The sequence below is a fragment of the Carassius carassius genome, chromosome 32 (assembly GCF_963082965.1).
Source record: "Carassius carassius chromosome 32, fCarCar2.1, whole genome shotgun sequence".
NCBI classification, from domain to species: Eukaryota; Metazoa; Chordata; class Actinopteri; order Cypriniformes; family Cyprinidae; genus Carassius; species Carassius carassius.
The window spans coordinates 10,146,602-10,169,900 of record NC_081786.1 but is presented as its reverse complement, the minus strand read 5'-3'; the positions used below and the strand labels follow the sequence as shown (position 1 = coordinate 10,169,900).

General features: G+C 35.5%; 2 protein-coding genes across 2 annotated transcripts; both read right to left on the bottom strand.

Annotated features, from left to right (window-relative positions):
- Positions 1–282: 282 nt before the first annotated feature.
- On the bottom strand, positions 283–10,773 carry pla2g4f.2 (phospholipase A2, group IVF, tandem duplicate 2). The gene is made up of 20 exons (XM_059521159.1): positions 10,765–10,773; positions 10,197–10,269; positions 9,879–10,015; positions 9,219–9,347; positions 9,015–9,055; positions 8,827–8,869; positions 8,637–8,691; positions 8,268–8,416; positions 8,045–8,158; positions 7,927–7,961; positions 7,547–7,685; positions 6,467–6,603; positions 6,120–6,342; positions 3,632–3,749; positions 3,297–3,434; positions 3,101–3,208; positions 1,463–1,636; positions 1,184–1,353; positions 928–1,114; positions 283–564 (listed from the first exon to the last, which is right to left on the bottom strand). The coding sequence occupies exons 1-20, from the start codon at positions 10,771–10,773 to the stop codon at positions 326–328; spliced, it is 2,418 nt and encodes an 805-aa protein (XP_059377142.1). The 3' UTR covers positions 283–325.
- Positions 10,774–12,330: 1,557 nt separating this feature from the next.
- pla2g4f.1 (phospholipase A2, group IVF, tandem duplicate 1) lies at positions 12,331–21,978 on the bottom strand. Its single transcript, XM_059520201.1, has 20 exons — positions 21,828–21,978; positions 21,520–21,592; positions 20,918–21,054; positions 20,658–20,789; positions 20,519–20,559; positions 20,349–20,391; positions 20,087–20,144; positions 19,733–19,899; positions 19,418–19,537; positions 17,292–17,326; positions 16,987–17,125; positions 16,679–16,815; positions 16,322–16,544; positions 16,113–16,230; positions 14,772–14,909; positions 14,416–14,523; positions 13,828–14,007; positions 13,476–13,645; positions 13,185–13,371; positions 12,331–12,750 (listed from the first exon to the last, which is right to left on the bottom strand). Exons 1-20 carry the CDS (start codon positions 21,834–21,836, stop codon positions 12,446–12,448), a joined length of 2,520 nt encoding a protein of 839 aa, XP_059376184.1. The 5' UTR covers positions 21,837–21,978; the 3' UTR covers positions 12,331–12,445.
- Between the last annotated feature and the right edge of the window lie 1,321 nt (positions 21,979–23,299).

Sequence of the window (23,299 nt, the reverse complement as noted above, 5' to 3'; positions counted from 1 at the left end):
ATTCAAATAAGGAGCATCAAAGTTGCTATGATGAAATGATGCCACACTTGGAAAACGGCAAGTATGGCATAATTTGGACTACTGTAATGGACTTTTCATGATGCTGTATGTACTGTTTTGAGCTTGACAGTCCCTCATTTTTATAGTTAAGAATAGATTATTGCATTGACCCTCTCTGATTTACAGAAAAAAAAGGAAATTGCACAGTTTTGAAACAATATGAGGGTGATGAATGATGACATTTCTGGGTGAAGTCAAATATATACAAAAAATCACTCTCCAGTTGCTTCTGCTGTCAGCTTTAACTTCTCATCTCAATATCAAATCAGAATTTTGACACTTTTGTAGCAGAACTTCTCTCCATGTTTCTCTGAAGCGCTTTGTTCAATGTGTTTAAAATGACATCTTTGTTGTTCAGAATGTTGTAGGTGGTGAGGTTGGTCAGCTTCTGGAAGTCCTCAGGTTTGTATGTAAGATGGTGAGTGGCGAATGGACAGAACGCACTAGTGAAGTCAATATCAAAATCTCCTTCCTTCATCTCTGCCTTACCCTCTCTCTTCACTCCTGCCACAAAAACACACACAATTAGTTCATAAAAAGACACTTTGTAATCTATTCTCTTCATGCAAAGGGAGAATCTCTATCTAAGATTCTTAAAGGAATAGTTCAACCAAAAATGAAAATCATTTGCAATTATTCATCCACACATGTCATTCAAAATCTATATCACTTGCTTTCTTCTGCAGATCACAGACGATGAAAGTGCCTCAGTGTTTTTTGTTCATACAATGAAAGTCAATAGGCATCCCACTAACTATAATTTCATGGAAAAAGCAGTTGGAATATTTTAAAATAATCTACTTTTTGGTGAGTAGATGATGCTAGAATTTTAATTTTGGGGTGAACTATCCCTTTAATAACACTTACCAGGAGACTTGAACTGCTTGAATGAGACATTAACCAAGGGGAAGTGAAGTACTATGGGAACATCTGGATTCTCTTTATCTTCAAACACATAAACTTCCCTAATCGGCTCAGACTCCAACTTTTTGTAGTCAATCTTTGGAAATGGAATCTTGCGATCAGTGCAGTACTCCTGAGTTTGCTTTATGACCTATAGACAAATACAGAAACTACACAATTTAATTTCATCCCACTCTCCTCATAATCTGCTTTGCCTCACCTTGAACTGGTCCGTGTCCCAAGCGTAGTTCAGAGACAGAATGACGTCTGCCCGTCTGTTAGACCGTAACACAGGAGGGAATCCTGACTTCAGGACAAAAGCAGAGTCCACTAGGCCAAGTGTGGCGTCTGCTGGTGTCAGGGAGTTTGGGAAGGCGTCTGGATGTGTTTCTGCAGAATGTCCACTTTATAATTAATCATTTCCAAGTTTGATTAAACTGAATCAAAAGGGGAATAGCACCAATTAGACTCTACTCGACAACATAAATGATGTTCTGACCTTTCCATGTGGTGAAGGCACAGTTCTCACTGTAGTTCCTGTGAAGGTGGAAGCCTCTAAGAAAGTTGAACACTTGGCTGATAATGGGACGGCTGGTCAAAAAGTTGCTCAGCTTTTTTGCCAAACTAGTCATAGGGCTGACCTGAAGTGTGTCCGACGTTGATGGTTTGTCATCTTTGTCTACAGACAAGGGAGGATAAAAAATGTCATTGTTTAAATATACAGTACAGACCAAAAGTTTGGACACACCTTCTCATTCAAAGAGTTTTCTTTATTTTCATGAACTGTAGAGTCACACTGAAGGCATCAAGGGCTATTTGACCAAGAAGGAGAGTGATGGGGTGCTGCGCCAGATGACCTGGCCTCCACAGTCACCGGACCTGAACCCAATCGAGATGGTTTAGGGGTGAGCTGGACCGCAGACAGAAGGCAAAAGGGCCAACAAGTGCTAAGCATCTCTCGGGGAACTCCTTCAAGACTGTTGGAAGACCATTTCAGGTGACTACCACTTGAAGCTCATCAAGAGAATGCCAAGAGTGTGCAAAGCAGTAATTAAAGAAAAAGGTGGCTTTTTTGAAGAACCTAGAATATGAAATATTTTCAGTTTTTTCACACTTTTTTGTTATGTATATAATTCCATATATAATTCCACATGTGTTAATTCATAGTTTTGATGCCTTCAGTGTGAATCTACAATTTTCATAGTCATGAAAATAAAGAAAACTCTTTGAATGAGAAGGTGTGTCCAAACTTTTGGTCTGTACTGTAGATTAAACAAAGTCAGACATAAAACAGAATATTTGATAATCACAAAATTGTAATCACAGCTGGTAATGTATTTACTCAGTCTGAGTAGTTTTTACACATTAAATAAATGTGGTAGAACTTTAATACAGGGACCAAATCTCACTAGTTGCTTATTAGCATGTCTATTATTAACATATTGCCTATTTATTAGTACTAATAAAACATATATTCTGCATGACTATATTCTACATCCCTAATCCTACCCAATACCTATACCTAACAACTACCTTACTAACTATTAATAAGCAGCCAATTAGGAGTTTACTGAAGCAAAATCATAGTTAATGTGCGACCAAAAATGTTCAGAAAAAAACTTTAACTTACTGATTAGTATCTTAGAGTTACTAATAATGTTTTTAGACACTTGATTGCATGTTTTATTTATTTATTTAATTTCTACTGTCTTTGAAATATGGTTAAAGTGTAATGCCAAATGCATTGTATGGATTAAGTTCAAATTGAGTACATTTAAATTATATTAAATGCAATATCACATAGTTAAGTACTCTGCATGTGCTTGTTAGTCAACACATCAAAATGGTTGTACTTATTTAAAGCATGACAAAATGTCAAATTTAATCTGAGATCATAACAAATTGCAGTGTACTTAAGTGTGTTAAGAAATTAAAGAGTCCTCGCTTTAAGTACACTTAAGTGGTAACATATTGATTTTTTTTTTATCTAAAGCAGACTGCTAGTTCATATTCAGTACAATTTAGCATACTGCTTCTTCACAATGGTACTTGTGATGAAAGGCAACCAAACTTTTGAGATCTGCATAGGGATTATTTGCTCAGATGGTCTTACTCATTGCCCCTGCCTTCTCTTTACCTGTCTGATTCACTTCTTCCCCAACTTTGCTGGCCCAGGATGGAATCACTCCAGTGACAGTACTCCAAAGCTGAGTCAGACTCAGAGAGAAAACACTGCTCCATATCCCTGCAAACACAACACATTTTGAACTGCCAGTCATTATCTTTAACTTAAAATACATTCATCAACCTTTAGAATATTTACACTAGTTTACCCAATAGAGAGTAAATTCCAGATTCAGGGAGTTTCTTGATCACGTGGCCGAGGTAATATTCACTCCCAAAGTTCTGTGCCGGAATGAAGGCACCATACTTGGTAAATCCAACCTCATATGGGGTGAACTCACACCATTCTGAATGAGAAAAGAACAAAGAGATCCATGGACAACATATCTACATTGAATACGTCTAGTTGCTCTTAATACAAATAATTGGTCTATTAAAGAATAAACATAATTAACTTAATATTAAAGATAATGGACCCTTATTTTGTAGGATAGTAAGTATCAAGCACATTAAACCAGCCAAAGTAAATTAAATCCATTCTTACCAGTCTCTATGGTACATCCTTTCTTGCCATTCTTCATGTTGAGAGCGGTGTAGATGGGAAGAGGGTTCTGGGCCTTTGATAGTGCCATCTGCTGGTCAGATAGTGTACCCATTTCTTTCTGATGAAGAAAAGAAATTCTCAAGTTTCTGATGGAGAAATGTATTTGTTTTTATTTTTGCTTAAAGGTCCCATTCTTCGTGATCCTATGTTTTAAACTTTAGTTAGTGTGTAATGTTGTTGTTAGAATATAAATAATATCTGTAAAATTCTAAAGCTCAAAGTTCAATGCCAAGCGAGATATTTTATTTAACAGAATTCGCCTACAGAAAACGGGTCGTTTGGACTACATCCCTCTAGTTCCTGCAGTAATGACGTCACTAAAACAGTTTTTTGACTAACCTCCGCCCACATAAAAAAGAGGGGCGTGGCCTTGTTGAGCTCCAACGGAGAAGAGGAAGAGCTGCGTTTGTGTTTGTCGCCATGTCTTTGAAACGCTGTTATTTTCATCTCAGAGTCCAATCACCTTTGTTTGGGCTTCCCAGAGACGCTGTACTTAGAGATCGATGGTTACAATTTATGTTTAACTCGGTTCCCGAAAATTATAATCCACATGTAAAACTATGTGCAGTACATTTTGCTGAGGACAGCTTCCTCAATCTCAATCAGTTTAATGCCGGATTCGCACAACAGGGGCGCCCCCAAGGGGTGGCCACCCCTAGGATGATTTTCAGTGTGTAACCTACTATAAATTTAAATGCAGAATGTATATTCGTAATAGTTTAAGAAGTGGGGGGGAGAATAAATAAATATGCAGCACATGCTAAAGCCACCAAAAAAGATCGCAGATTGGCAGCACCAGAGTAGTCCTGCCCCCGTCGCCCTCCCCCGTCCAAACAAACCACAGAGTGTGCACATACGTCTAGATGGTCTAGACTGGTTCGCATACGCATTTGTAGTGCGTTCTTTGACTGGAAATTTAGAATTATCACATTTTTCAAGATATGGGGCAGAAAATTTATAGATCTAGGCTATATAGTTTGTATAATTTCATATAGGTATTATCACACGAAGAGTTACATTTTTCTCTAAAAGTCAGCATAATTACAAGTGTGACATTGCTTTTATACAACAGTTCAAACAAAAATCATTCCAAACACAGCCACTGTTTTGCGTCTCTGAGCAACATGAAAGTGATTCGTTCCTGAATAAATCAACCGTTTAAATGATTCGGTTTAATCGCAATGACTCACTTATTAACAGTGACTCACTGCAACCTACTGCTGGTTTTAATTTCATATTTACGGTACCTTCTTATTTTTTAAATAATTTCGAACATCAGTTTTCAATGTTTTATTTTTAAAATGTCAGAACATTATTTATTAATTTATAACTGCCGGCTAAAGTTACCATGTCCCACAGAGCTGCATTAAACAGTGTGTAAAAACATCTCAATGGCACTTCAGATGCAGCTTCTGTTTTCTCTGCATTGCAAAGATAATTTTTGTTGATACTGATTGCATTTGAATTTGACCTAAAAGATGGTGCACACTTCTAGAAAAAATGGCATAAAGGTAAAAATAAAAAATTCAGGAGTCATCTGTCAGCACAATTAGAAATAAGATATCAGCACAATTAAAGTGACATTATTGTCTATTTATCGTTATCGATAAAATCCCAGAAATACCAAGGATACCATTTTTTTGTCAATATTGGAAACCCTTAATTATTTTCTCTTTATTTTGGTGTGCCACCCCAAGATTTACTGTGGCCTCATCTGGCCACCCCTGTTAAAATTTTCTGGGGGCGCCACTGTCGCACAAAGATTATTCTTGAAAGATGGAGCAGTTCCCTCTTTGTCTGGAGAAGGCGTTGTTTATGGACCACAACCGGTAAGTGTATTTTATTATTTAAGTTGGTGCGTTTAACAGTTTCTGTAACTTATTACACAAAGGGCAACGCTGTTTAGCTTTGTTAACTAGATGTTAGGGCTGTGCAAAAAACATCGAATGCGATTTTAATGCTTATCTCGTCAGTAAAAACGCTCCTGTGATTATAAGTACATCTCCAGCACGTGCATTCTTTTACTGTCTATGGTTCAGATCAGGATTGCCAGGTTTTCAAAACAAATCCTGCCCACTTGCTTCTCAAAACTAGTCCAAAACTAGCCCAATAGCGTTTCCAGGAGGGCCGCGTGCACTCAGCTGCTGTTGAATCACAACACAGGAACCGCTGGCCCAATCAGAACTCGTAACGTATTTCTGAAGGAGGGACTTCATAGAACAAGGAAGTCATCAGCCCGTTTTTATGACAGTGAAAACAGCGGTATACAGATAGGTGAATTGTGTGAAAAATACTGTGCTTTTTTACACGCGAAACATGAACACATGTTATATTGCACACTGTAAACACAATCAAAGCTTCAAAGAAGAACGAAAAACGGGACCTTTAAAAAGTATTTTGCAGTTGTGATATCAAGGGTGTTTAGTACCTTCCCTTGGATGAGGTATTCAATAGCAAGACCCCACATATCGACAAGAGATACTAAGTGTCCTTCTTTCTCTCTCTCTTCCATCTTCTCTTTGTAGTGCAGTAGCTGCTCAATGGAAAATACACTAAACACGCTTTTTGAAATCTCCTTCTTTACAGTCTCCAAAACCACATTTAGGTCATTGTTTGACCAGTTAGCATCACCATAAAGAGAAGCCATAGTCCTATGAGACAATGAAAGAAAGTTTAATGTTTAATGATCTCCAATAAGTTCTGGGTTTTGAAGCAAAACCAACTGAGAACCACTATTTTAGAGTTGGGCAGGCCTGAAGTGCTCCTTATACTCACCAGGTGGAGCCAGAAATCCCTGTGATGTAGCTGACTGTATCAAGAAGCTGGAGTTTCTGAAGAGCTCTTAGGCTTCCAAATGTGCCAGTCATTGCTCTGGTCCCGCCGCCAGAACACACAACAGCCACCAATGGAACCTGAACAGTCACATCAATCTTACTGATGCTTCTCAATAAATTAGAATGTCGAGAAAAAGTTCATTTATTTCAGAAATTCCACTCATATTGTGAAACTCATGCAGGTGAATAGGGCAAAAAAAATAACTAATAGTTATCACCTTACTTACCCAGTTGATTGGTTACATTGATTATTGCAAACATTTTTTGTATTACAAGTTTTCAAAAATGTTATGTTTAAATATGCAAATGAGGCATTATTTAATGAAATATGTGTTAATTTGCATAAATGTCTAGTACAAAAATCTGAACACTAGATGAAGTCTGTTTCAAAATTGTTGTTTAATTTTTTTGACATATTAGAGTCAAATGTTTTTACAGAGGGAATTCTGGTTATCTTTTTTTTGTCACTCCATAATTCAGAAAATACTTTGAAGAGCCAGAAAACAACATATTTTCACAATTTTGGGGGGAATAAAATGTTGTATATAATCAAGGAAAATATATATGAACAAATCCCTCTGTAAAAACCTTCAGAATATAGACAGGAATAAAAATGTCAAGTTTGGTGTGTGTAAGTGCTACTGAAGTGGAGATTTATGGCTCAGTGTTGAAGAAAAAACTCATTTTGAGAAAACGGCCTTTAAAAATATGTATTGTAATTGAAATCTATTGACACAAACAGATAAAGTGTTGTAAAAGAAACACTTAACAGTGTCTTTTGGATGCTTTCCTTCCACTAGTTTGAAAAAGCACTTTATGAAAAACCAAAAAGCCCAAAATCTCAAAATTGACAGGTGCTTGAAAAAACAGTGTTTTTGCCTGCAGTGTCTCACCTTAAATCAATTCAATGCACACAGACTGAAGAAGTTTAAGTCTTTGGTTCTATTGTTGTGATGATTTTGGCTCACATTTAACAATTCAATTGAATGTGTTAATACTCAAGTTTGTGTTTGCTTCTTGCCTTGCTTGGTTCAGGTGCAGAGCTGAGCTTCAAAGCTTTCTGAAGAGCTTGTGACACGACTTTGCGTCTCTTGACCAGAAAATTATTTTCTTCCAGTGGAATATCAAAATCCAGACGCACATCCAACTTTTCATCAGAGCTTCAAAACACACACACACACACACACACACACACACACACACACACACACACACAGGATTATTCTGAGAAATGAAAGGAATCAGACTGAAACCAGTTGAGGAAATGTTGGTGGTTTACAGTGCTTTGTCTCATTTGACTACAATGAATTACACAGTTAAAATCATTCAGGTTCGGTTTATGGATTACATGCCAAAGCACTTTCTTTAAACTGTTAGAGATAAGCCATTCAAATTATTTACCGTCCCTCTGTGCTTAGTTGCAGATCCACTTCATCCTAAAAGAGTTGCAGTTAATTAGCTGTTCTTTTTGAAACATTGAAAAAAGACATGTCTTCCAATTGAGTTTACCAGTACCCACCTTTCCAATGGGCATGGAGAGTTTAATCTGCTGTTTGGCCGGTAATGGTTTAATAGGGACTGACGACAGTATGTCTGCAATCTTTGAATTTATCCCTTCCACTTCTTCCCCAGCCTGGACAAACAACAATCAAGCAAACACATAAACAAGCATTATACACTCTCTGTTAGTGATATTGATAAACTGATTTGGTAAGAAATGACCAGTTTAATCAATGACACACCTTTGGTGGGATGAGACTAAACTCAGTCTCCAGGTCTCGGTTGATGTAATAGCGAATGCTCTGTGTGTAGCTGAGGTTTTCCTCAGAGCCTGGGATCAAACAGTCTTCCTTATAAGCGCCTCGCAGTTTTAACATCATGTCCTTCGCCACTGAGGTAAACAGAGGAAAATTTCACATCATTTTGGCACTGTTCTTAATGCAGCACCTTAAAAATGAACAATGTCATATTTATATAAATATTAAATATTGTATAATTTTTATTTTAATTATATTTGTGGAAAAGAATTATCACTTAAAATCAACTCAAGCTTTTAGTGGCTATTATCTGATTGAGGATTTTAAAAAGTATAGATGTAAGGATCTATTCACCTTTAGTCCTTAGACGTTTTTCCACCTTCACATCCAGTGCACAGAATGGACCTGCCTAAAAATGAACATAAAAATTCAGAGTGCTACTTATTTCAACAAAGATTTCCAAAGTGATTTATGGAAACCTAAACTTGCTCCTTATGTGCTGCTGAAGTATGTGTAAAATATACAGTCATAAAAATATTCTCACCATCAGCACTCCATTAGAGAAGTATGGTTCAGGCTTCTCAGAGCTTGAAAAAGTAAACGAATAGATAAAATGACAGATTAGTTCAGACTGATTTAACTGAGATGATTTTTTTCATAAAGAGGAAGACAATTACTGCATGGTTAATTACACCACTGTTATTGTTTTTGATTGTTAACATTCTCATGTACCTCACAGTCACCTCAAACTCCACCCACAGCTCACTCTTTTTCTGGAGAAAAAAAGTGCATGACATCAAAAAGACGGATGGGACTAAATCTACATTTGTAATGCTTTCTTTCATACATTGATTTAAAGTAATGGACAGAGAACACGTCCACTTCAAAGACTGTAAAAATCAAATAAAATGATAGTTTCATCATCAAATGATATACCTCATCTGTAATGAAGCATTTTGTTTGCTTTTGTCCAGGTATGAGGTTATCGATGTCGAATAGGATGGTGGAGAAGTAGTCATCTTTCGTTAACTTGTCAGCATCAAATATGTGGAATTCCAGAATGTTCTGATGACACGAGAACAAAATGGCAAGTTTATTTTAGCTCAAAAGCTCCCTCTTTCTCTTGCTCTACATTAGAGGATTAAAACGTAGTGACAAAATTCTGCTTTGCAAACCTATCATATCACATGTATCACAACTAAGCATTTTTACTCAAGATCATACAGTATTAATTACTTTAGAAAAGCAAAACAACTAAATAAAATCATTCTGGTTTATAATATACATGGCAGCAGTTCTGATAAAGCCATGGGGGGAATATTTTGGGGATTTATATTAGGTTATTTTTTATATACAGAATTACTTTGCTGTTATAGCAGCATTTGACTGTTACTGACATCAGTATGTCATTCATCACTTTTCTTTTCAAGAACAATGTGGGTGGAGAATCACTTCATGCTGTCAGCTGAGATTGAAAGGGCAAGGCACAGTCACAATAAAATGTTTTAGTTAAGAAAACCCTAAGTAATAAACACAAGCACATTTTTTTCCCACTAAAATAGTTTTCTTGCAAGTGTCCTAAGCTGATTTGCTCACCTTGACTCCACTGTGAACTCTGAAATGAAACGCTTCATTCCAATTTGGTGCATTACTGTTTTTCACAGTCCTGGTGCGATGGCAGCAAGCGCAGGCCGTGGGTAATTTTAATACGACGTAGCAGTCACATTTAGAGACTGGAGAGAGAGCAAAGTCTGAGCTACACTAAGCACTTGTTAGATGAAGTCTGTAGTATGCAGTAAATCAAAGTCAGAAAAGGCAAACAAACACATAATGCACCCAGAACACTTGATTTAAAGGATTTTTCATCAATATTTTCATGACCCATGCAATGTTTTTGAGGGCTGATGGACTCACAAAGGTCATACGACCGACTGAATTTTCCCCGCAGCACTGTGACACTGAGGTTCCAGTACGGCATGAACTCTTTCTGTGAAACATAATGAAATGATGTAGCAGTATTTTCATCTGAATTTGTGACTGCAACATATACTTTATATAAGCTTATATAGAACATGTGAAATAATTTCACTCATTTGAAGTGAACTCAGGCCGCACGTATTACAGTATACTATCACTGAAAAGAAAATATAGTGTACAAACAATTTTTACTGAAAATTGCTGGTAAATTTCACAAATAAATATAAAAAAGACATTAAATTAAAAGTGAAGTTTGAAGGAAGAAAAAAACTGAAATATGTAATAATGTACTCCAATAAGCATTTCAGTGTATTGTTTTCATAAACATGTATTCAGTAAACAATATAACATTGTTGTTAATGCTGTACATGTTTGCACTTAAGTCTAAAATTGTTTTTATTAAATTTACACACACACAAATAACTTTTTTAAATGATCTTAGAAAAACAAGCAAATTAGTCTTAGTCAGAAAAAGGGTTTCAATTTTGCTTGAAATCTGACATACCTTCAGCATTGTTGTCTTCTCCTCAGCAGGCCTACAGTGAAGTCTCAAAATCAAAAGATGAAATCTCTCTAGTCTCACAACTGAAATATAACACAGAAAACTTGAGAGACTTGTTTATCTCCAGCCCTTCGCACCCTGATAAAATATTTGATAGTGTTTGTTTTATTGTTTATAGTGTTGAGGGTGGGATCAAAAATCCTCCTCCCTGTTTGCAATCATCCTCCACCTTTATAATATAGTGAAAAGATGAGTTATCAATGGGTAAATGCCCACATTGCATACATTGTCTGGTGTGGACTGTCTTTGATTATAAAAACAACGGTGACACATCCAGGCTCATAAGACTTAAAAAAAAAGAAAAAAGATTTCAATTCTATTACAAGGAATGTTTATGAAAACCCTCCCATGCCCATGAATACCCGCCTAGCCCTCTTTCATTCAAATGCTCTGTAGTCATCACACTCCTTCTGATTCAAGGTGTAATCTGAGAAAATTTAGCTATTATAAACATTGATGTTGCATTGTTTGTTGTTATTTTTGCAGATTATGTATGCATATAAAATGCTTCCATATAATGTGGAAAAGGTTCTAAAATAGCATTCTGATTATCTAATAATCTGCTAATTCTAGAATAAGGCCCTATCATTCAACTCCATAAGAATGCTCTTTTTCTGAATCTATAGTAACTGTTTCTTTTACTGGCCATTGATGTTTTCAGAAGTGTGGTGTGTTTGTATAGCTGACATTGGCTCATACCTTGCAAAGCCTGCTTTGAATCCAGGGAAGACTTTAGGATCCTAGTGTTATAGTGAAACTATTTAGTGACGTCACATGCAGTGCATAAATATGGCACACCCCAACGATACTCTACATTGAAACAATAGGGAATCACAGGGGAAAAAAACTCAGTTTTTCTAAGTAAATGAGTCATATTAAACACAAGAACCTGCCACATATTTTATATGTGGGACACCACTCATAACATGTCTCTACTACTAATATTGTTAAAATACTGTTGTCATGAGTGTTTCTATAAACAGAAAAAGAAAAGAGTCATGTGCTTGATTAACCAATCACAAATGAATCATTTTGCAGACCGTTGACATCAGCTTAGCTGGCAAGTCTTTGGCCAGAGGGCTAATGTCTAATATCTAGTGATGTCTGTCAGTAAAATAAAATAGTTTTAATTAATTAATTAATTTTAACTGTGTTGCAAGAATCAAAACAGTGTCAACAACTGATTGATAAAGTTTATTGGACGTTTTAGAACACTTTGTATTGAATTACTGATGAAGAAAATAGAGATGGAATGACAGAAATGACTGTGACAAGTTACATGTACAGAAACAAAGATGCTAATTCCTTATCCACTTCTTAAAAATAAAGAATATGAAGCTAATATTGAATAGTATATAATAATATTGTTGACAACTTTAATTTCATTAAAGAGATCATTTGATGTGATTTCAATTTTCCCTTTCTTTTCCTTCTTCCTTGCATAGAGGAGCAACAGTAATGTACATTTTGTGGAAAGTAATGTTTTTGAACCTTTAACCGCATAAACACCAAAATTACACCAAATACCCAAAATAATGTTATTTTTAGCAAAGTCATATGACCACATTAAGGATGCAGGTTTTCTTCACAGTAACCGTGCTGCAGATGACTGTGCTTCAGTCTTTCATGTTTTTTGTGATCCTGTTTTTGGTGTAGACACTGAACTGGTCTTTCCTACAGCTGCCATCTCCTTTTTGCCTTGACTATCATCACCTGTTTGCCTTTCTCCTTTTCGGTTTAATGCTTTGTTTAGCGCATTCAAAATGACATCTTTGTTGTTTTGGATGTTGTAGGAAGTGAGGTTGATGAGACTCTGGAAGTCCTCTGGTGTGTAAGTCAATTTGCGGGTGAGATATGGGGAGGTGCTACTGTTAAATTCAACATCAACTGCTCCCTCCTTCTGCTCCTTCTCACCCTCCCTCTTCACTCCTAAACCCAAGACATACACATAATCTTACATGAGCATTGTTACAATGATGTGCGTTCTTGGTTATGTGAGCTGATGTAAAACAATAGAAATATTCAATCACAATATACTGCAATTAAACCATTCAAATTGCTGTAAATGTAGCAAAAGTATTGTTAAATACTTTTGAAGTTTGAAGTATGCTTTAAAAAAATGTATATTTTCTGTATTTTGATCAAAAATTGCAGCCTTGGTCAGCATTAAAGATCAATTTTAAACAGTAATTGTATGGATAAATGTGTATTTATAGTCAACATCTATTTATGTGTATTTACACAATAAAACATTAACATTTTATCCATGTTTGAGGAATATAAATACAGTCCTGCCTTAGAAGCACTGTAATTCCTATTAGGAATATGGCAGATGGGATGTAAAGAGTGAAGGTAGTGCTTACCAGGAGCTTTGAACTGCTTGAATGAGACATTGACCAAGGGAAAGTGAAGCACTATGGGAGCTTCCGGATTGTCTTTATCCTCGAACACGTAAACTTCCTTCAGTGGCTCTGACTCCACCTTTTTGAAATCGATCTTTGGAAATGGAATCTTCCGATCAGCACAGTATTCCTGAGATTGCTTTATGACCTATTGGACACAAACATGCATCATTTTTTATTTAGTAATTTTTTTTTTTAAGTACCTGATATTTGCACTTCAATCAAAACTTATAGAATCTTCCAGGTCCTCACCTTAAACTGATCTGGTTCCCAAGAGTAATTTATAGACAGAATAACATCCACTTGTCTGTGAGAGTGAACCAAAGGAGGAAATCCTGCATTTAAGGCAAATCCAGCATCTACTAAACTTATCACAGGATCAGCTGGAGTCATGGTGTTAGGAAAGGCATCTGGGTGTGCTTCTGTAGACAGAACATAACTGCAAGAATAACTGCAAACACTATCAGCTATTTAGGTAGAAACAGCCTTGGTTATATTTCATACAATGACAGACATCACCAAATTACATCTACATGCAAGAAACAACACTAATATAATATATAGTGCATGTGAAGAATAAATATAATAATAACAGAATGCACACCTTTCCATGCAATGAAGCTTGTGTTCTCGTTGTATCTGCAGTGCATGTTGAAGCCTCTCAGGAAGTTGTACATCTGGCTGACAATGGGACGGCTGGTCATAAAGCCACACAGCATTTTAGCAAAGTCAGTCACAGGGTTGATCAGATATGTGCCAAGTGCTGATGGTTTACTATCAGTCTCTTTACAGAAGTAAAGAAAACAAGAAAACAACTGCATCATGTCACTGTATAATTAAACACACAAATGTAACTACCATTCAAAAGGTTTGTAAGATTCTTTTTTTTTTAAGAAGTCTGATGATAATGTAATGCATTTATTTGATCAAAACTACAATAAAACAGTAATATTGTGATATGCTGTCACAATTTAATCTCTAACATTGTATTTGTAAATACAAATGTGATTTTAAATATAATTTATTCCCGTGAAGGCTAAGCTGAATTTCCAGCAGCCATTATTCCAGTGTTCAGTGTCACATGATCCTTTAGAAATTATTCTAATATGCTGACTTTCTGCTCAAGAAAAAAAATCTTAGAATTATCATGAAACTGTTAAGTTAGAGGTTGAAATGCATCACAAACTCTCACCTGTGTTACTCACTCCTTCTCCACACCAAGGTGTCCAGGAAGGCTTGACTCCTGTGGCAAGACTCCAGATTTCTGTCAGATTTATAGAGAAAATGCTGCTCCACATTCCTTTAAAACCACACACAGAGTTTGCACTTATTAATTCTGACTGATTACAGTTTACATAATTTGCTTACAGCATAGGATCATGTTCAAATAGAGATGTAGACTCCCCCTATTGATCATAGAAAGCAACACACTTTTTTAGATCTGAGGTGCAACATGCCACTTTCTCCTTTCTCTTTCTTATGGTCTTCAATTTTTATTTTGTTTCATGTTTTCATTATGTGCATAAATGCACATACACTCAAACTCACCTACAAGAAAGGACAATCCAGTTTCAGGGAGTTTCTTGACCATGTGCCCGAGGTAATATTCACTCCCGAAATTCTGTGCGGGTACAAAGGCACCGTATTTGGGAAATCCAACCTCATATGGAGTAAACTCACACCATTCTAAACAGGAAACAGAAAGAAACATAGGATTATTGATCTGTTATAAGCTCTTTTATTCGCAAAACATCAAGCTACAAGCTAGCTGTTTATTACCTACTTACTGAAGCATACAGTGAACCTTATCTAAAAATGTTCTGTAACTCTTTGGATGACAAAATTATTTGCATGTGTTAATATCTTCAGAAGCAGTTGCTGAATAGTCTCTTACAGATATTAATACTGTACATCACTTCACAGAAAACTGACACTGAAATTTATCCAACAGTCATTGCACATCACTTCAGCACTTGAAGAAGTTTTATTAATATAAAGGCAATAAAATGGATTTGTACTTGACTGGTCACAATTATAAAGTGCACAAGGTGCAACAGCTACAATGTAACATTAATATAACCAAATTACATTTATTTTCATATTAAACATCACAACAGACATTTATGACTCAAATGAATCCTTTTAAGTGACAATTTATATTAATTACATGTCAAATAAAACCTGGATGCAATATATATACAAGTATAATACAAAAACTTGGTATGGTATTTAATATATTATTTACAGAATTATACTATCATACCTCAAGCTCCTCTAATATGCACGCCTCAAGTGTCAACTATGTTAAATGACACTGCAGATTGTTCTAAATGAATGCATGTAATCAAATGCCATGAACTTCAATACAAAACAAGCCTTTGACTATATAAGAAAGTCTGGTTTACTTATTAGACAGTATGAGTTTATAATATATACACTGTCTGGCAGATAGGTAAACCAACAGATATGTAAAAAAAAATCAACCACATTTTGATGATATAAACACTATCTTGTTCAAACAATTGCACAGCAGTTTCTATGTAAATAATATGTATATAAGCATTTTATAATATAAATTTATAATATTATTCAATGAACTACTGTTACTCTTAAAACAAAGCAGAACATACATTGACGCCCAATGACATCATACCACCTTGACTCAAACAACGTGTGAGACCAGTACAGCAGGCAGTATCTACATCCTAAACAAATGATGCTCTTTACAGAAAGCGCACCTAAGCACAATTGTGTTCTTTGTTTGACAGTTAAAACTGCACTATTATTAACTTACCACCCATGTGTTGTTTATATGTGAATATGATTCAGATTTATGTCTTAGTCTGAAACAAGAAGCTAAAAGGCACTTACATTTTTATTAGTACATACCTGCATCTATTATACTTTCTGTTTTGCCTTGCTTTATGTTAACAGCTGTGAATATGGGGAGAGGGTTCTGGCCTTCAGACACTGTTTTCTGCATTCCAGATAGTGTACCCATGGGCTTCTGTAAAAGGAAAGTGTATTATACTGTGTACCAAATTTTAACAGACAGTCAAAACTGACAGCAAACACAATTTGTGCTATTTTCTTTTTACCTTCCCTTGGAAAAGATACTCTAAAGCCAGACCCCACATGTCGATGAGAGACACAAGGTGTCCTTCCTTCTCTCGCGCTTCCATCCTCTGTTTGTATTCCTTTAGCTGCTCTGAGGAAAACATACTGTACACCTTTTTAGAGAGTTCCTTCTTTATAGACTCCATAGACTTGTCAAAGCCACCCTTTGACCAGTTAGGGTCTCCATAAATAGAGCCTAGGGCCCTGAAATATGAAAATTAAACAAAAAAATACAGTCTGACTGGCTGACATACAGGAAAAATGCCACACATGGTTTTTATCAGTCTGTCTAGAAACAAAGTCATGTTTAAAAATACACTAAGACTCTTTATTCTCACCAAGTGGCACCTGAAACCCCTGTGATGTAGCTGACTGCATCAAGAAGCTGGATCTTCTGCAGACCCTGAAGGCTACCGTATGTGCTTATTAATGCTCTGCTCCCACCACCGGAACACACCACAGCCACCACTGGGACCTGACGAGTCACATCAAACACAGAATTAAATTTTAGTCTATTTGTTGTTGGGTATTTGTATTCTATACAACAATAGACTCAAATTTGACTGCATATTGTAGCCTACAGTAGGAAAACATCCCTCAGTTCTTTGCTGAGTATGTGGGTGATTTGTGCTTGTGTCTGAAGTACCTTGCTGGGCTCAGGTACAGAGCTGAGCTTCAGGGCTTTCTGTAGAGCCTGTGACACAACTTTTTTTCTCTTCAGCAGAAAATTCTTTTCTTCCACTGGGATATCAAATTCCAGACGCACATCCAACTCTTCATCAGAGCTTCAGAACACACAAAACCGTTTTTAATTCTGAGGTTAGGGTGGATTTGAAATGAAAGCTGATAAATAGTATTGTAATTAACAATATTTCATTTAATACATTCAAAATACAATTTACTATCAAACTACTACTGAAGATTGATGTGAAATAATTCACGATTTGTTACCGATCATCTCTTTTCAGTTGCAGATCAACCTTATTCTTTGAAAAAAAGAAAGGCCTTTTTAGATAAAATGCACAAAATATGAGTATAAATACAGGATTGTTTAATATATTAATTATGAGAAAAGATGGTGAGAAATTGATAGTACTTAGTTACTGTATTATGTGCAAATATATTATCAATAAAACATTTTTGGAGCGTCACTTTCAGATTAGTGGTGTCAATCGATTAATCGCATCCAAAATAAAAGTTTTTGTTTACCTAATATCAGAGGTGGGTAGTAACGAGTTACATTTACTTCGTTACATTTACTTGAGTAATTTTTTGGGGTAACGAATACTTTTCGGAGTATATTTAAAGATGGGTACTTTATACTCTTACTTGAGTAAATTTTTGTGGAAAAATCTGTACCTTTACATCGTTACTGTGGGCGACGCTCCTCTCGTTACTTTATCTTAATGCAATAAATGTTATAATGCTTCAGTTTATTCCAAACGCGCCGTCTACTTTTCTCTGGGCAATGAGCGATGCCCATTCGCGAATGATTTATTCTTTTGAGTCAATTCTGTTCAAAGGCTTGATCAAACCAATTGGCAAACGAGTGAATTGGTTCATGAATCAGTTTGAATGAGTCGTTCAGTTCCCTGCCGCACGCGCTGAGCGTCTGAAGTGGTTCACTCGGAGTTGTAACGTTTAACATCAGCAGCGTTGAAAACGTGGCTATGGAACTGCACTGAATTGAAATCTGCAAAGGTTATTATTTGCTAGCGATGGAGATCCTTATTAGATGAACACCGCGTGTGCTGTCTACTGTTTAACAGGTAATAACTTGGGCTACATTCGATTACAGCACACGATACCACTGTGACATTAGCTTGTTGTACGTGTGTGGCTTATAACAGAGGGGAGTCAAGTTGAATGCAGCTTCCAAAAGACAAAAAATAGCCGATTAAGATTTTATTAATTTTAATACAATCACACTAGTGCAAGTACGTTCAGCGAGTCATATTATCAGCTGCTAAATTCAGATCTGTGATTGCTTGCTGGCGCTTAGCCAGAGATAGATGCGTTTATACAGCGCTGCGCATTATAACCAATCACACATGATTCTTTTGAGCTTATTAAAGCATTGACCAATCAGAGGTGTTCAGATGAGTCATCGCTAAAATGCCGGTGCTTCCTTCACTCGCTCGCTGACTGGAGACCTCTTTCTGGCGAATTCTCTCGCAGGAACAACAAAGTGCAGATGTGTGTACGAATCTTTAATTAAGATATTGATTTCACAGTGTTAACAGTTTCAGTGATTTTAATGGGAGTTTCTGAGAGTGATTGAAATCTAGACTGTCAGTGAAAATTATCTTTAATAATGTAAATGTTATTTGCTCTCTTTCTGAACAATGAAAGATTGATTAGTAGCAATATTTATATCACATTAACTTTCAATGTTAAATTCACATTTAATATAAAGTCAGTCGTATTAAAAATATGTTATGGCATGACACCTATATCTGTTACTTAAGTAAACAGACAGGGTTTTATAATAAATTACATAAATTGGAGTAAAGGCTGATGAAATATATACATTTATACACGCACACATACATTACATACATTTTATCTATATATCTAAATAAAAATAGGCTCAGTACAGTATATATGACCCAAAGTAACTAGTAACTAACTACTTGAGTAGATTTTTTATCCGATACTCTTTTACTCTTACTCAAGTAACTATTCAAGACTAGTACTTTTACTTTTACTTGAGTAAATATTTCTAGAAGTACTTTTACTTTTACTTGAGTACAGTTTTTGGGTACTCTACCCACCTCTGCCTAATATATATCTGCGTGTGTACTGTGTACATTTATTATGTATATACAGTATAAACACACACACGCATAGAGTATTTTTTTATTTTATTTATGTTTACATGTATTTACACTTAAATTTTTCTGAAATATATAAATGCAGGTTTGTGTGAATTTATATATACATAATATATATATATATACACAGTACACAGACATATATTATGTAAACAAAAGCTTTTATTTTGCATGCGATAAATCGCGATTGATCGTTTAACAGCACTAATTCAGATTTAATCTATTAATGAATCAATAACTCACCTCTCCCAGAGGCCAAGAGACTGTCATCTGCTGTTTGGCTGGTAATGGTTTTAAAGGGATAGAAGTCAATCCAATGTCCACAGGGTCTGGAACAGCAGCATCCACTACTACTGTCCCAACCTGGAGAAAAGTATGTTCAAGCAAACATTTCAAGCCAAACTTTGTTTGTTTCATGTGCTTTATAAATCTACAAGCCATAATGTGAGAGACTGTATACATACATACTGTTCCATAAGTAATACATTGTACAGTATTTGGTAGATTTTACAGCAATTTGCAATAAAATTGGAATGCTAGTTGTCATGGATGACCTACATTTTCTGAGCTGACAATAGTATCTGAGGTCAGAAAAAGTTCAGTTTCCAGGTCTCGGTTAATGAAGTAACGTAACGTTTTCAGGAAGCTGGAGCTCTCCTCAGAATTTGAGATCACGAAATCCTCTTTGTATGCCCCTTTCAGTTTTAACACCATGTTCTGCGTTGCTGGAAAACACAGGGAGTAAGCAAAAAACACCTAAATCTAGGATTACATGTGTCTTCAAAATGAATTTATAGAACATAGCATTTTCATTTTCTTTTACAGTTATTTCTGAATACCACTGGATTCTCAGTAGCTGTCTAATATCTAAGCATTTGCATGGGAAATGTGGATGAAAATGTCTTTATTTACCTTCAGTCTTCTTTAGAAGCTTGTCTATCTCCACATTCAGCTCACAAAAAGGACCTGCCTGTTTTAAAAGGAAAGCATAGAGCTCATCTGATAAAGGTTATCTTATATCTTTTTGAGGGTTTAGTTAAGATTGCATGTAGCCTGTATTAATACTTTAGCTTTTTAGGAAGACACCTTGTTATATTGTATATCAGAAAATAATTTGTAATCATCTGTCTGCAACCCATGATACAGATAAGAAAAATGTAGTAAAGGTTTGTACCACCAAAACTCCATTAGAGAAGCATGGCGTTGGTGTCTCAGAGCTGAAACACAAAACAGACACCTTCAGATTTATGTGTATAGACATGCATATTAAACTGTACAACTGGTTCACACTTGTACATATTTTTACAAATAATCACAAGAACTGCAGAAGGCATACTCACTCACCTCATAGTGATCTCAAACTCTACCCACAGTTCATTCTTGTTCTGAAAAAGAAAGAAATCAAATATCAAGGGTTCTGTCAACTAAGTGTATTTTATGTTGAAATGTCTGTTTAGTTATGAAATCTACATATAGCACTGACCTTGTCATTTATTATAAAGCACTTGGTCTCCTTTTTCCCAGGTGTGAGGTTATTGATGTCAAATAGGATAGTGGCACACTGGTCGTCTCTCATTAATGGATCCTCATCATAGATCAAGATCTCTAGAATGTTCTGTGGATAGAGAAGAGAAAAGTGCTATTCATATGACACATCTTACTGGAGAGATAAATAACGGAGGTTAGAAATAGGATATAATATAATAAAACATTCTAAGATCAGACAAAATCTTAGTGGTTTACCTTGATGTTACTGTGCACTCTGAAATTGAAAGTTTCATTCCATTCAGGATTATTGCTATTTGCTATAGTCTTGGTGCGATTTGTACGGGTCGATGCCGTGGGTAAGTTCAGGATGACATAGCAGTCAGACGCAGACACTAAAAAGAAATTGAGGTGGGGTTGGAAAAGTTGCTAAGTTGGCTGACAGAATTACAGTAAGTGTTAATCTATTTGAATGCATGTATACTCATGAATAGAGGTTATAAAGCCTAAGGGCTAAGGCTTTTGAAAGCCCAGAAACATCTTTAAAAATCTGTTATGTAAGCAAAGTATTATACTGATATCTATACTGATTTAGACTTTGAGATAAGAAAAAAGATTGCTACTATATACAGTATAGTGCATGAGTATCTAGTAGTGCAAGTTCAAGTAACAACACACATTTTTAATCAAAACCACAAACTAGTTTAGACATGTTTGCTTTAAACTTTGTACATACTTTCATTTTTATTATTATTGCACTAAAAAAAAAATTGCTTTAGACTTTACACTTCTGCTAAAAAGAAAATGTACATTTGTAAATGGATATATTAGGCTACTGTTAAGAGGACAAATCGTCTCACAGTAGTCATAGGACTGATGGATCTTCGCATGCAAAACTTTGACTGACAAATTCCAGTACGGCTTGACTTCTCTCTGTTAAAAGCAAACCAGACACAGAAAAGAAAGTGATTGAGAAATAATGAAAAATAATGTCATCTGTCTACAAAAGTGTATTTACAACACATGATCTATGATCACAAGATCGATACAGTTTACTGATATATATAAAAAAAAATAAGTACTGTTTGTTACAATTAGTATCTCTTTGCAAAAATTGTAATTACATTACAATCATATAAAGAAATCCAAAGAGGAAATACTAGCTAACCTTAAGCATTGTTGAATGCTTGCGCTGAGATCTGGATCCAGCTGCCTGTGAACCTCACATGAGAAGAAACGCATGTGAACGCAAAAGCTGGTGCATGCGCAGTCTGAAAAGCAAATTTTCCTGCTTATCAAGAATACACTCCAAGAATACATACTGGTTTTCTTCGAAAGTCACAAGTCAATCTTCTCATTCACTATGTCAGGTTTTCATAATAACCCATATTGTTAAGACATGCTAGAACAAGACCGAATGCTTTTACAGTGAACTGATATAAATCTATGTAAGTAAAAGGACAGCAAACATTCAACATGATGGGGAATTCAAAATAAAATTCCTCTTTGATGACAGTTTTTTTGCTTCTACAAAAATAGAAACATTATAAAACTGTCATCTCTCTTACAATGATTGACCCAGTTTCATTTCTTAACTCATGTAAGTGTTCAGTTTTTACACCTCAAAATGATGTCTGATGTTCTGCTTAAATGAAGTTGCATTATTTATTTCAGTCTACATTCACTTGTAACTTGTTTTTCAATAGATTTTAAGCGGATATGCACCCAGGTCATTGAATACAATGTTGCTTCAGAAGAATATCTTCAGTCTGTCTAGACCTATCTTAGACTCTGGGTATAACTTGTAAAGTAGCTTGAGTGCTGTTCCTCTTTTAAAGCCAATATCACAGGGTCATAGCTATTCAGCAGAAATATTTTCTGACTCGTTACATTTCACATCCTGTTTCTCTATAAGTGTTACTGTAACATGCAGACTTAAATACAAAGAGAAAAATAGAATGATGAAAGAATACTGATACACCTATTTTTTATTTTTAGAACTTGATTGAAAGAACAACAGCAATTATTTTTCTTATCCCATAAAAGACTATAGCATACTTATAAACTACATAACAGTGTGAACACGTTATCATTGGCAGTATTGCTAATGTGTTTTATGCGTGTGCTGTTGTTCTGACAATTTTTAATCTGATAGGCAGAGATGGGACCAAGTCACACATGTGCAAGTCTCAAGTAAGTCTCAAGTCTTAACCTTCAAGTCTCAAGTAAGTCCCAAGTATTTTTTTCTTGGGCAAGTCAAGTCAAGTCAAGTCACAAGTTATGTCAAGTCAAGTCAAGTCAAGTCCTGTATTAAGTCAAGTCCAAGTCAAGTCACCTTATTATTGTAATTTTACCTGCAGAATCTGATCTTAATAAAGTTAAAAGACAAGATATAAGTAACTGTCAGTAAATTAAAATAATTTGGATTTGCATTGTAAATACTCATGTTCAGTAAACATGGAATCAAACAAAATTGTAACTTCATAAAATTATTTATTTTTCACTTCTGCCAACAGTGTTTGAAATGTTTTACATTTTCAACATTGAGTCCATAAAACAAATAACAACTAACATCCAACAGACTCCTCTCTGAACACCTCTCTCTCTCTCTCTCTCTCTCTAACACGACATTCAGCCAAG